The 12,736-nt window shown below is 40.5% G+C and overlaps 1 protein-coding gene across 3 annotated transcripts in view; it reads right to left on the bottom strand.

Moving 5' to 3' along the window:
• CAB39L (calcium binding protein 39 like) overlaps window positions 1–12,736 on the bottom strand; it is a 113,615-nt gene that overhangs the window by 53,491 nt on the left and 47,388 nt on the right. For all 3 annotated transcript variants that reach the window (XM_030564806.1, XM_030564821.1, XM_030564815.1), the window contains one exon: window positions 5,374–5,520. In XM_030564806.1, coding sequence (XP_030420666.1) covers window positions 5,374–5,475 — 102 coding nt within the window. In that variant the 5' untranslated portion in view covers window positions 5,476–5,520. The remainder of the gene's footprint in view (window positions 1–5,373; window positions 5,521–12,736) is intronic.

Raw genomic sequence — 12,736 nt, 5'->3', positions numbered from 1 at the left:
GATCATGCCCACAGACAGTCCTATTAGAGTCAATGATAATCTCATAATGATTCCAATATGCAAGTGTATGTTTCATTCTTCATACGTTGCTCATATTATTTACACAAGGAATCCCTCTGACTTTATTAGGGCCAGACGTGAGAGTGAGATGAACAGGATTTAGGCACGGTTTCTTTAGCACTGCATAAAAGAGCAGGTGTAGCTGGGTGGTTTGGTCAGTCATTAGGCTTAGTGGCCTAGTCTCCGATTCCAATCTTTCTATCAGTTCAGGGCATTGTAGTGCTCTGGATGTGATCTTAGCTAGACTGTCTTCTTCGCTGGTAACCCCTTCTTTGCTGCTGCCCTCAATGGGGACAGGAGCCATAGCTCTTGGGTGGACAGGGGGACCAAGGCCCTCCCTCTCCACCAAGTCCTAGCCCATGGCCCTGAAGGTTGCAGCAGTGGGAATGGCTTAGGTCAGTAGTTCTCAAACTTTTGTACTGGTGATCCTTTTTACATACGAAGCCTCTAAGTGCAACCCCTCTTCTAAATTAAAAACACTTTTTTATATATTTAACATCATTATAAATGCAGGAGGCAAAGCAGGGTTTGGAGTGGAGGCTGACAGCTCACGACCCCCCATGTAATACCCTGGTGACCCTCTGAAGGGTCCTGCCCCCCAATTTGAGAACCCCTGGCCTAGGTTCAGCATTCCCCAAGGCCACTTCCTACCACATTCTGCATCGCAGTTTCTGATGTGGCCATATTTGACAATGTTTTTACTTCAGCCAAAGGCTGATGCCTGCAGCCCTTTTGTGCCCCTTGTTAATGGTTCTCCCTCTCTTTTGGGGAGTGTCAGGGAGAGGGCAGGGACTCACAGTTGGATCCCATGCTTCTTCTCCTGCTGCTGCCGCCGAGTAGTGCTCCTATATGAACTGGCCTCTCTTTCCTCCTTTGCTTAGAGTTGCTGAACTGAGCTTCCTTTATATTGATCTTTGCCCCAGCATCATGCTTGGCAGTGGCCAAGGAATTAAACCCAGTACTGCCCCGATCCTCTTCCCCTGCCTAAGTCTAGTGTAGGATTCGTAAACCCCATCACAGCAGAACTGGGTTTTGGTTTCTAAATATAAATGCCTGATCAGGAAAAATCTTTATGACTACAAGAAATGCTGCTAAAAATACAGCACTCCAGATTCTTATGAACAGTTGTGAACCTCTACTACAGCACACGGAAGTGAAATGTGAAGACATGCCACACTGACCTACCTACATGAATTTGCCTAATTAAGTAAGTTTAAATGTAAAGGGGAAGGACAGAGAAAAAAAAAAAGTTTCAAATGAATTTTTACCTAGTTGATACAGTGTTTTTGAACAGTGAATGGATCCCTGAGGGGAAAACAAAAAGGGTGAGTTTACTATAACCTCAAGTTTGTCTTGCTGGCTGGCAGAACCATAATTATTCATAATAAAAGTACTTATTTACAACTTGCCTGATTTCAGATTCCTTTACAAATCTAAAACTTTGGTCAGCTTTGTACACTCAAGCCAAACGCAGAAGGAACTTGGGGCAACTTTCAAATTATTAATGATCAGTTTATAATTTTCATCCAAAATCTTGTAAAACTTGATGGATTTCCTTGCAGGTCTGGTTCAGAAATGTTGCCAAACCTGTAGCTGCAGGGAGCCTGAGTCATCAAAGCCCAACCCCACCAAGGATAGGTGAAAAATACAGGTGGGATGTTTATTGTTCATGCTTCAGTGCTGTATGGCATGCAATACGTCCTCTGGACAGTGCTTTGTGGTTGTGATCTTGAGGCCTTTAGGGAGTCAGGATGTTACCCTTTCTATTGTGGGCTGGATTGAGAAGCTCTTGTTTATTTTGTTTAACAAACCTCCCACCCACTATTCCTCTAACTTCTTCCAAAGACATATGGTATCACCACTATGGGACTGAACTCACCCTACCTGTCTGGCTTGGCACAGGAACTTGTGGTAGGTGGAGGAGAGTGGGGTGGGAATATAAGGGCATGCAGGGATTTTGGGTCTTCCAGCGAGGTGGTCCAGGCAAATGCTTTGCAGGAGGCTCTAGACTGGTTGGGTTTTACCCCTAACCCAGGCAAAAACTGGCAGTTTCCAATTAATTTTGCATTGAAATTCAAGGCAAAACTGAAGTGGTGTGAATCATACCAAAAAACAAAAACAAAAACAAGAACACCAAGCCCAAACCAAAAAACCACAAGGTTAAGTGCCAAGTCTACACAACTCCAAACTATATCTGATATATCCATGCACAGGCATCTTGAAAAATAAGCTAGTCCAATTTTACCTGATGTATAATTACATCAAGTACAATTCTTAATTATTTGTTTGACTCCATGCTTATCACTCCTGGTTAATGCGGAGTGCCAATGCTGGAGTTAAATCAGGGGCACAGTTTGCTCTGTAGTAGTACTAATAATTTTTGCATTATTTAACAATAGCATGCAATACAGATCATGCACTTCAAGTGTGCTAATAAAATTTCACGTTTTTCAAATTCTCTTCCATCTGACTTCATATCATTTCAGGGTTGCTTAACACCACTTCCTTGTAGTTTTGTATCTTTCAGAACTGCTACAGAGCTGGAAAAGAAATTCTTCTCTGGGTTGGTAGCCTCTAGGCCAGGGGATCCAGCCCCCTGCTTAATTTCATCCAGGTGACTCTAGGCGCAGGGGTGATCAAGAAAGCTCTGAGTCTGCGTATGCCTAACCCCACCCTCAGGCGCGGCCCCCATAGCTCCCATTGGCCAGGAACCGCAGCCAGGGCAAGAGCTTGCCTTAGCTCTGCTGCTGACCAGGAGCCACCTGAGGTAAGCAGTGCCCGACCTGAGCCCACACCCCCCACCCTCTCCCACAACACAATCTCCTGCTCCAGTCCTGAGCAACCTCCTGCATCTCAACACCCTCCCAGAGCCTGCACCACCACCCCGAACCTTCTGCCCAAGGTCTGAACCCCCCCGGCACCCCCACCCCAACCCCGCTCCCTGAACCCCTCATTTCTGGCCTCACACCGGAGCCTAGGGGAAGCCCCGAGCCTCTGCATCCCCTACCCCCCCGGTGCTGTGTGTGGCCTGTGACTGACTTTCTGTGGGTCAGCGGCCCCCAATAGAAAGAAGGTTCCCCACCCCTGCTCTAGGCACTGGTGCTATATCAGCCACTTTCAACTGTCCCAAACATGCATTTCCAACTACATATCCACACTACAGTTACAGCCGTGTAAATAACTGCAGGATAAACCTTTAGGGCTTTTGACTTTGAAGTTAATACTAGCTGGAATCTACTTTGCTAGCAAGGAATACTGTATGTTTAGCCAAGAAAAGGCTTTTAGCCACATGAAAAATGGGTATTGAATGTGAAAGTTAGACAAGACAATGTTTTAATTAGCCTCATGAAAGTGAAAGATGTGGTGTTTTTGCACTGAATTTCTCACTAGAGTAATAATTAGTTTTCAAACTTTCTCAGCCCAGCAGAATAGCTGAAAGTTGCACACAGATCACCCTCCACCCATCCCATGAATGCTCAAAAACACATGAATGGCAAAGATACTGAATAAATGCAGATCAACGAGGACCCCAAAGTTTTGAATGTGCAGTAGCAGACATCAGGGTTTGGTTTTTTTTTTTAAATATTAGTTTTTAAGAGAGACTTTTTTCCTCCAGATTTCCGATACAGCTTTGTTTTAGCCCTAAGAATCTCCCCACTATGATTTACTCCCCCAACATCAAATATTCAGAACATTTTCCTTACTGGGTGTGACTCTCTTCAGAGCAGTTCAGTACAACTCTTGAATGAAGGGGACATCTATTGTGTGACATGAGGTATTTTCCTCTGACCCCAAGGGGATAAGGACTCAGCCTGCTCGGCAATCCAGATCAGAGAGTTAGACCCCAGTTCAACAAAGCACTTAGTCATGTGCTTAAGTACTGTCCTGAATAGTGATGCCTTCTTGAATTGTGCCTGAAAGAACAGAACTAGGAACAAACTACTTTCTCTTGTAGAGTGGTTTAACTGGAACTAGACATGTGAGTAAATCTGCAGGATTGGGGTCACAGATATTTAATATCAAATAGCTAAATGATTTAATATTCAGTTAAAATGTAATTTTCAAATTTGTAAATTATTTCCATACTGACAAACTGGATGAAATTTTCCACATCTATAACCCTTTTATCTTGTGAGAAAAAAAGTATACCAACAGTTCAGACTTTTTAGAAAGTCGAAAAACTGCCAAAGTTCTCATAAAATGTCAGAATTCCTTTTAATTCTCCATCTCCAGGGTACGCCCCGCCCCACCCCAAAAGCATAGCTCAACTAGTGATTTTAAAGTTGAACTGCAAAGCAAAAACAAAAATTTATTTAAACTCAGATTTCTACATTGAATGTCCCCATTAATTAGGCTATGGGGACACATTTAGCACAAAATTAATCTTCTATATATTCTTTTTCTTTCTTTCCCCTCCCTGAAATTATTTTGATCCTTCACAATTAACTGAAGGTATCCCAAAAAGTGAGACATCAAATACCGGAAGTTTCATTGAGATCCATGTTACAGAAATAACACATTCGGAGGTATTGTCTGTGAACCCAAAGTACCAAGAGGATTCCACTGCGAAGGAAAAGGTGCTTACCTTTTTATTTTTGGTTCACTTCTAATATGTAATCGTATTGAGGAAAAGCACAATAACATTTGCAGTCAAATGACAGAATTGCGTAAGTGTTTTAATATTACCTAACAATTATTTCTATTTTAATTTTATTTTTAGTCTCATCCACATTTCTACTATTGGATTGTACCCATGACAATTCTTTCAGAGAATCTGAAAGTCTCTGGTACAATTAAATGGACTTAAACAGGTCTGTGATAATACATAAGTGCACACACAACCACCCACTCTAATACGGTGACAGATACATAATTATATTTAGGGTGTATATAGTACAATGAACATTGCTGTATTTTTATATAATGTTGTTGCATGCGCGCGCGTACACATACACACACTTGTAGTTTTTCAGCCTACAAAAACAGTAAACCCTAGCCTAGGGTACTTTTAAAATGGTCTCATCTTATTTTGTTACATGCTTGAGTAACTGAAAAAAAAATACAAACCACTTATTTTTTGGATTAGCCTGTTGGATACAGGAATATTAATTTTTTTGTTACCCAATTCTGGTTAACTTTACTCAGATGAGTAGTCTCATTGACTGCTCATTATACATAAAGTAACTCGCATGCATAAGTGCTTGCAAGATCACAGGTTTGGTGAACAGAGTAATTTCAATTTCTTCAAACTGTTGTTCCCCCGAGTACAAATAAATGCCTTATCACTAGTCTTTTAAAAACAGGATCTCATACCTTGTCTGTTTTTTTATCTTGCTTTTCCAATATGGCCATGCTTTCTTTCAGAGTTTTTACAATCTCAGCAGGATTTTTGTGCGATTTACTGAACAAAGGCATGATTTTCTTCACCTGAATTTCTTCTTCTGCTATAGCTGAGGATTGCTTTAAATCAAAAAGGACAAAAAACAAAAAGCAAAAATTAGCTTTTAAGGTTTTGTTTGCAGCTATGAGTCAAATACAGCATGCTTTATGTATAAATTATACTGCAAGCTCAGACTAAGAGCACTTTGAGCTCCAGTTGCTCACGTCTACTGAAAATTCCAGTAAACTCCACTAGATCCTTCAACTGGTCTACAGGCCTTTTAAGTTTTGATTGGAAAACCAGTAGCTCCAAGGAACATTGGCCAGCTAAACCCAGGATTGAGAGTTCAATCCTTGAGGGGGCCATTTCTGGGGCAAAAATCTGTCAGGGACAGTACTTCGTCCTGCTGCAAAGGCAGGGTATTGGACTCGATAACCTTTCAAAGTCCCTTCCAGTTCTAGGAGACAGGTATATCTCCATTTAAAAAAAAAAAAAAGAACCAGCAGACAAATATATCTGTTGCTTAGATCATTGCAGGATTGGGCCTCAACTTTTCAGTCATTGCTTAAATTTTATTTCATTTCTCTCTATTTACCTTTTTAGTTAAGAGGATGTCAATACTGAATAATTTAAGCCTCCCCAAAAAGGGAGCTTGCCAAACCTTGAGGGGCCTGCATTCCTTGTGACTCACTTCTGACTCATTTAAGTCTGGGGGAGTTTAGATGAGAAAGGAATATAAAATGAGGCCTAATATAAATACAAATGCTTACATTAAATTAAAACATTTAAACAAAAACACTTTACTTAGACATTCCTCCCTATTCTGTTGGAAACCCAAATACCAATCAGTGTACTAGTGCATGAGAACCAGAAAGAGAAAGCGACCAGTTTAGTTTTAATGTGTCAGCAGGACCTGAGCCTGGAAGGTGCCGCATGTCCTCAACTCCCATTGGCTTTAATGGGAGTTGAAGACTCTTAGGGGCCAATACAAAGTCTAATGAAGTCAATGGAAAGACTCACATTGACTTGTATGGACTTTGGATCAGGCCCATGTCACTTTAAAGTGGGTGCATAGCACTTTGCAGGATAGGTCACCAAGCTGAAGAACATGCAAACAGTAAAAACACACTGGTAAGAAGTAAATTAGACTGGGGGGCGGGGGGGAAATCACTCCAATTTTCATATATGCTATGGTCTCATACAAATAAGAAATGTTATAACAGAAATTAAGAGGGGAGGAACGAAAACAGATTAAAATATACATATGTAAAATACTCTCTCTAACACTCACACTTACCTCAAAATCTAACGGTCTTATAGAATACACTTTTCCTCCATGTACACATATGATACTAATTATTACATATCTTATATGATTAATAAAAATAATAGCTATAGTTTTTACTTAAACACCCTTATGGGTATTTGAGATAATTATTTGAAAACGTATGTGATGTTTTATAAAATAAGACAGATCCTATGCTACAAAGCTTTTAAGTGAAACATCTTAAAGCACTTAGAGAGAAGTTGTGTAATTTATCTGTGACGTAAGGAAAGATTATTTGAAGAGTGTAATATTTCAGTTAAAAGTTCCTAGAGTAGGAAATAGTATCAAAAGTAAATTAATTTGTATATAGTTTTCCATTAATGATTTGTTGCTAGGCTGGTTCTACAGAAATATTTTCACATTCAAATTCTGGAAATTCAAGTCACTGTGTCTCTTCAATATTCAAGCTCCTTAGGGCATTGTTCAAACTACATTTTTATTTCTGCGGTTTTGGCTGTGTAAGCCTGAATACTTGGCTCAGATCTCAACTAGGAAGCCAAAAACAGTGCTCAGCGTGCTCCCATGGAACTCAGGCCATAGTTTTTGGCAACACCCTCTGACTAGCACAGAGCAGAGTCAGATCTCTCAATTTGCCAATACACTACACTGAAGATGGGGGTATACTGACTAACTCATCCAGGAATGTTCAGCGATATTCACATACCAGGAAAGAAGGGGCCTCTCGCTGGCTGACTTGCATCATCCCCACAATTTTGCTAAACTTAAAGGGTAATGCAATAACGTGTCTGCCTGCATGATGCTAATAAGCACTTGCGACTCCACAACCACATGGTTAATGACTCAATATTACAGGGAAAAGAACATTTTTAAAAATTAAAACACTGGAAATAGAAAAGGGTCAGGACCTGCAGGCTTCCTCTAACCTCTGAAGACACGACATGAGGGGTGGGAGTTGGGTTTGAATTCTATTTAAAAAAAACTAAGAAAGGATATTTTAAAAAACAAAACATCACATTCAGGCGGGTCAGGGCAACTTTGATTATTCCAATTTTTAAATAAATGAACCACTTGGGTAGCAGGTTTCCTCTTTTTGGGGGGAGTAAGAGGAAGAAGTAATAATTTTTTAATATGTTAGCTTCAAGGATCACAAGGCTTATTATCTACCTTTTCCCAAAAGGAATTAACCTATATACATCTTCTGAACATAGCCTCTGTACTACATAGTCACTATTTTCACTACAATTCCAACAGGATTTTGTATCACTGGACAGATAAACTTTTTTTCCCATCCTAGACGGAGTCCATTGAATTCTAAAAGTAAAAGCCAATATTTATAACAATAGGAGGTATTTTGGTTACCTTGATTTTCAAATGCCTAATCTGAGGTATCCCAAAGTACTGGTGTGACGTTGCACCCCATAATGCTTTATAGAAATATGCTTATGAGCGTAAATATGACATAACTGGAGTATGTTTTATGCTAGATATGCCATGTAACATATCTCTGCAAAGGTTATGATCTACTGAATATATTCATCCTATTAGTATGCATGTATCTTTTTTTTATTTGAAGTTACGAATATTGGCTATGTACTTGTTTGATTTTAAGTAGCCTCAGTGAAGCATTTGATCAGCTTCTTGAGAAAAGACTGTTCTCTGTAAGTGCCAATCAAGAAACAATTAAGCTGACAATGAACTTTGAGAGACATCAGTCCACATCTGAGCTTTCCTGGGAATGTGGCGTCGGCCTGTAAAGTTTTGAGTCATGCATGGACGTGTGATTTGCCCATATGACTCCAAAACTCCATCTTGCGGCTGGATTCTGTATAGGGTACGAGAAGGGGTTTCCACCCACAAGAGAAAGTCTATTGAACCCCCTCCATTTTGTCTTCAGCTGGCACAAAAGATAGGCATATCCTTGGGGTGGAGAGGCTGAAAGAAACTGAAACAAAGGATAGTAACTACAGGGGTGTGAGTGATTGCTGGACCCAGAGTAGGAAGAAGTCTAGCCTGTAAAAGAGGCTTATGGGAACATCTCTGAGGGTGAGATTTACCTGCATTTGGTTTTTACTGTATTAGGCTTAGGCTTGCATGTTTTATTTTGCTTGGTAATTTACTTTGTCCCATCTGTTATTACTTGGAACCACTTAAATCCTACTTTTTATATTTAATAAAATCACTTTTTACTTATTAATGAACCCAGACTATGTATTAATACCCGGGGGGCAGGGGGAAGCAAACAGCTGTGCATCTCTCTCCATCAGTGTTACAGAGGGCAAACAATTTATGAGTTTACCCAATATAAGCTTTATATAGGGTAAAATTGATTTATTTGGGGTTTGGACCCCACTGGGAGCTGCGCATCTGAGTGCTGGAGACAGGAGCACTTCTTAAGCTGTTTTCAGTTAAGCCTGCAGCTCGTGGGGGACGTGGTTCAGACTTGGATCTGTGTTTGCAGCAGGCAAGCGTCAGGCTCAAACTGGAGTCCCAAGCTGGCAGGGAAAACAGGCTCAGAAGTAGTCCCAGCACATCAAGTGGCAGTCCCAAGGGGGTTTCTATGATCCAACCCTTCACAAGTGGCACTTTTGAAAATTTGGAACCCAATTTTTTCTGCATCAACTACACCTTTGATGAGGGTCTGTCTTTAATTCAGGGCTACTTGTAAAAACTGAAGGACGTGAGACACTAGCACTTCCAGAGTAGATGGGAAACCTTAGGAAATTTCTTTGTAGTGCTATTACACACAAGCTTACCGCTACAGCATCTTAATGGCACAAAGAAACTTCCCAGGGACAAGGGGAGTGCCATTACTCTTCACTTCACTCTCTATCGTTGACTGTAGCAGGGCAACAAATTCATTCTCTTCTCTGCTCCTGCCTTCACCTACTACATCCTCCACACAAAAAGCAAGCCATGGGTAGAGTGCAAATTACACATTTTAAAATCTCTGTTGGACTCTCTCTTTCCTGGTACCATTTGTTCCCAATACCAGTCTTTTTGGGAGACATGTCCATGTCAGACCTATGGTCTCCTTTGCCTCCACTATTCAGTGATTTTCTTTGGACACATACTATTCTCAATCACACAAGATAAAGGAAGCAAATTGTGGCAAAAACTTTGAATGTAGAACAGGCTGGTGATGACTGAAAACTACCACTATCTGAGGGCTCTTTGATGACCATGGTTTGGTGGTCTCCCGCAAGTTCCTTATGAGGAGGGGTCAACTTCGTAAACAGCACCACTACAGCTGTCACTAATTTATCAGTAAGTCTCATAGACTTACTAGCAGTTTATGAGATCGGGGGAAAAACAGATCTTTAAACCAAATAACTTTCAGCCTTGGAGGTGGTTTCTCCAGTATAGGAATGAGAGACATTGCAGGGCTGCATGGGAAATAATGTACTTCCACTTCCTGAGGCTGTAACCTGTAGATAAACAGAACATCTCAGTCTCCACAGCTAGAAATAAATTCACAAAAATATTTCAGTGACAAGTGTCAGTTCTGGCAGTGTTCAGCTAGGGTTTGGTGAAAGAACATGCTTACTTTTGTTTTATTTTAGGGGGGAAAGTGGCAAAAATAGTGAAAAGCAGTTTTTAAAGCAACCTTTTCTAGATGTTTGGCTGGACCTGTTAAAATTAGAAAGAAAAGCTTCCTTATGACAGGCAGTAGGCGTGGGCAGGGCAGGTGTGTTTCATTCTTGGTGAGAAATTCTTCTGCTCTCTTATATTTCACCAGGTTATTTTGTCATTCCCTTGACATCCTCAAGATCATACACACACACAAAAGACAAAAACTTAATACTCAAGCTAAAGCATTCATGAAGTCCAGAGACTAATAAGATCAGCAGTGTGCAGGTACTAGGAATAGTCAAAGGAATGGCTGAGATTGCAAAGTGATATGCACTCACAGTGCATGCCTTCCCCGCGAGCTCAAAGACTTTTACAAACATTAATGAAGCCTGACATCATACTAGTAAGGCACGTAAGTACAACGATCTCCACTTTTACAATGCGGGAACTGAGGCACAGAAAGATTAAATGACTTGTCAAAGGTCACATAAGAATCTAATGGGAAAGTCAGGAATAAAACCAAGATTTCTTGGCTTCCAATTCTGTGCTTTATTAATCACAAAACCAAATCTATTAGTTTTGCAGATTACCACAGGCCTATCAGCAAACATTTATCAACCAAGACTTGGGGGTGGTATAGAATGCCAATCAATAGGAACAAGAGCCTAAACTAAAGGTTCCTCTTCCCCTCTTCCTCCCCAGCCCCATCCAGGATTCTGAGACATAGACAACTAGATCTCTGGTAATTTTGGGAATATGCAACATGGTGAAATCTGTTTTTCGTCTCAGGAAATCTGTGGGATAAAGTTTAACAGACTGATTTTCATGTGAATCTGAAGGGGGGGGGCAAGGGAAGAAGATCTGACTGACTATTTACACAGATCTGAGTTTATGTTCCTAGAGCTCGGAAAAGATGATGATGGGCCATTGCTAATCCAATTAATCTAAAATAGCATTTAATAAAAACCAACTAACCCACATCCACCAAATAACAAAGCCCAACAGCTTCAATGGGAAGCTTGGAGTTAGCTTGTCAGGTGGGAATGCTAAAGTGAGGTAAAGAAAGAACACTGATACGCCACCACTCTTTTTCAGCTCTTGCTTGAAGATACTATTATAATGGGCCAAAACAAATGCTTTCAGCCCAGATGAGCTTCCAGTGACTAATTTGGCAGATACAGAAACCTGTTCAGCCAGCTTACATGTTCACCAGCGTGACATATGGAAATGTTTAAATTTATATTTGTATTAAACAGTTCTAGTCACACTAATCAGATTTCTTTTCATACACTTTATAGGCTCCCTCCCTGAGCTCTCCTTTATTTCTTGATCACAGTCTTCCTTAAAAGACCCCAGTATATCAAAACTTATAAACACAATAAAGGAGGGAGGAAAAATGTGGGTGAGGTAATATCTTTTAGTGGACTAACTTCACTATTGGTGAAAGTGACAAGCCTGAAGAAGAGCTCTGTTTATCTTGAAAGCTTGACTCTTTCATAAATAGAAGTTGGTCCAATAAAAGTTATTACCTCACATACCTAGTCTCTCTAATACCCTGGGACCAATATGGCTACAATAACACTGCAAACAAAGGAGGCATGCAGACAGCAATATTACTTCAGTCATCAGCAGATCCCATCATTATACAGTAACTCAGCGTACGTCTTCACTACCCACCGTATCGGCGGGTAGCAATCGATTGCTCGGGGATCAATATATCGCGTCTCATCTAGACACGATATATATCGCGTCTCATCTAGACACGATATATCGATCCCTGAACGCGCTTATATTGATTCCGTAACTCCACCAACCCGAACGGAGTTGCGGAATCAACAGGGGGAGCCGTGGACATCGATCCCGTTCTGTGAGGACGGTGAGTAATTCGATCTTAGATACTTCGACTTCAGGTTGCGTATCTAAGATTGATTTTCCCCCGTAGTGTAGACCAGCCCTCAGTTAAGCAGTTCAGTAACAAATATTTCCTCCTCCTTCCCAAAAACACAAGAATGACAGCATGCGATTCATTCAGCCCATTCTTCTTACATGTTACTTGAGATAAAGCAGTTTGGTACTGAAAGTGAATGATTGTATAACATTTTACACAAATTCAGGCAAGAAAACTTTGTATGTTTTCTTATCCTTTTAGGTATACAGTATCTCCCTGTGTACCAGAATCACAACATTTACCCTGGGATGAGTTATTTTTTAATAGGTAAATAAAATATCTTCATTTCCTCCCACCCCATCACTGTGTTAAAAAGCATTGATGGTGTGTAGATTGTGTGCTGGGGCTGGTAAATTTTTCACTATCATTTTGCAGGTTAATTATGTATCATTGCATCCCCCCTCCAAAAAAAAAAACGTTAAAAGGACAATTAAGGTTATAAACTCAATAAATCACTTAGATTAGGAAATGCCAGAATTCAGGCTGCCCA

This window comes from Gopherus evgoodei, chromosome 1 (genome assembly GCF_007399415.2).
Source record: "Gopherus evgoodei ecotype Sinaloan lineage chromosome 1, rGopEvg1_v1.p, whole genome shotgun sequence".
NCBI lineage: Eukaryota > Metazoa > Chordata > Testudines > Testudinidae > Gopherus > Gopherus evgoodei.
The sequence above is the reverse complement of the archived record's forward strand: the minus strand, read 5'-3'. Positions and strand labels throughout refer to the sequence as shown.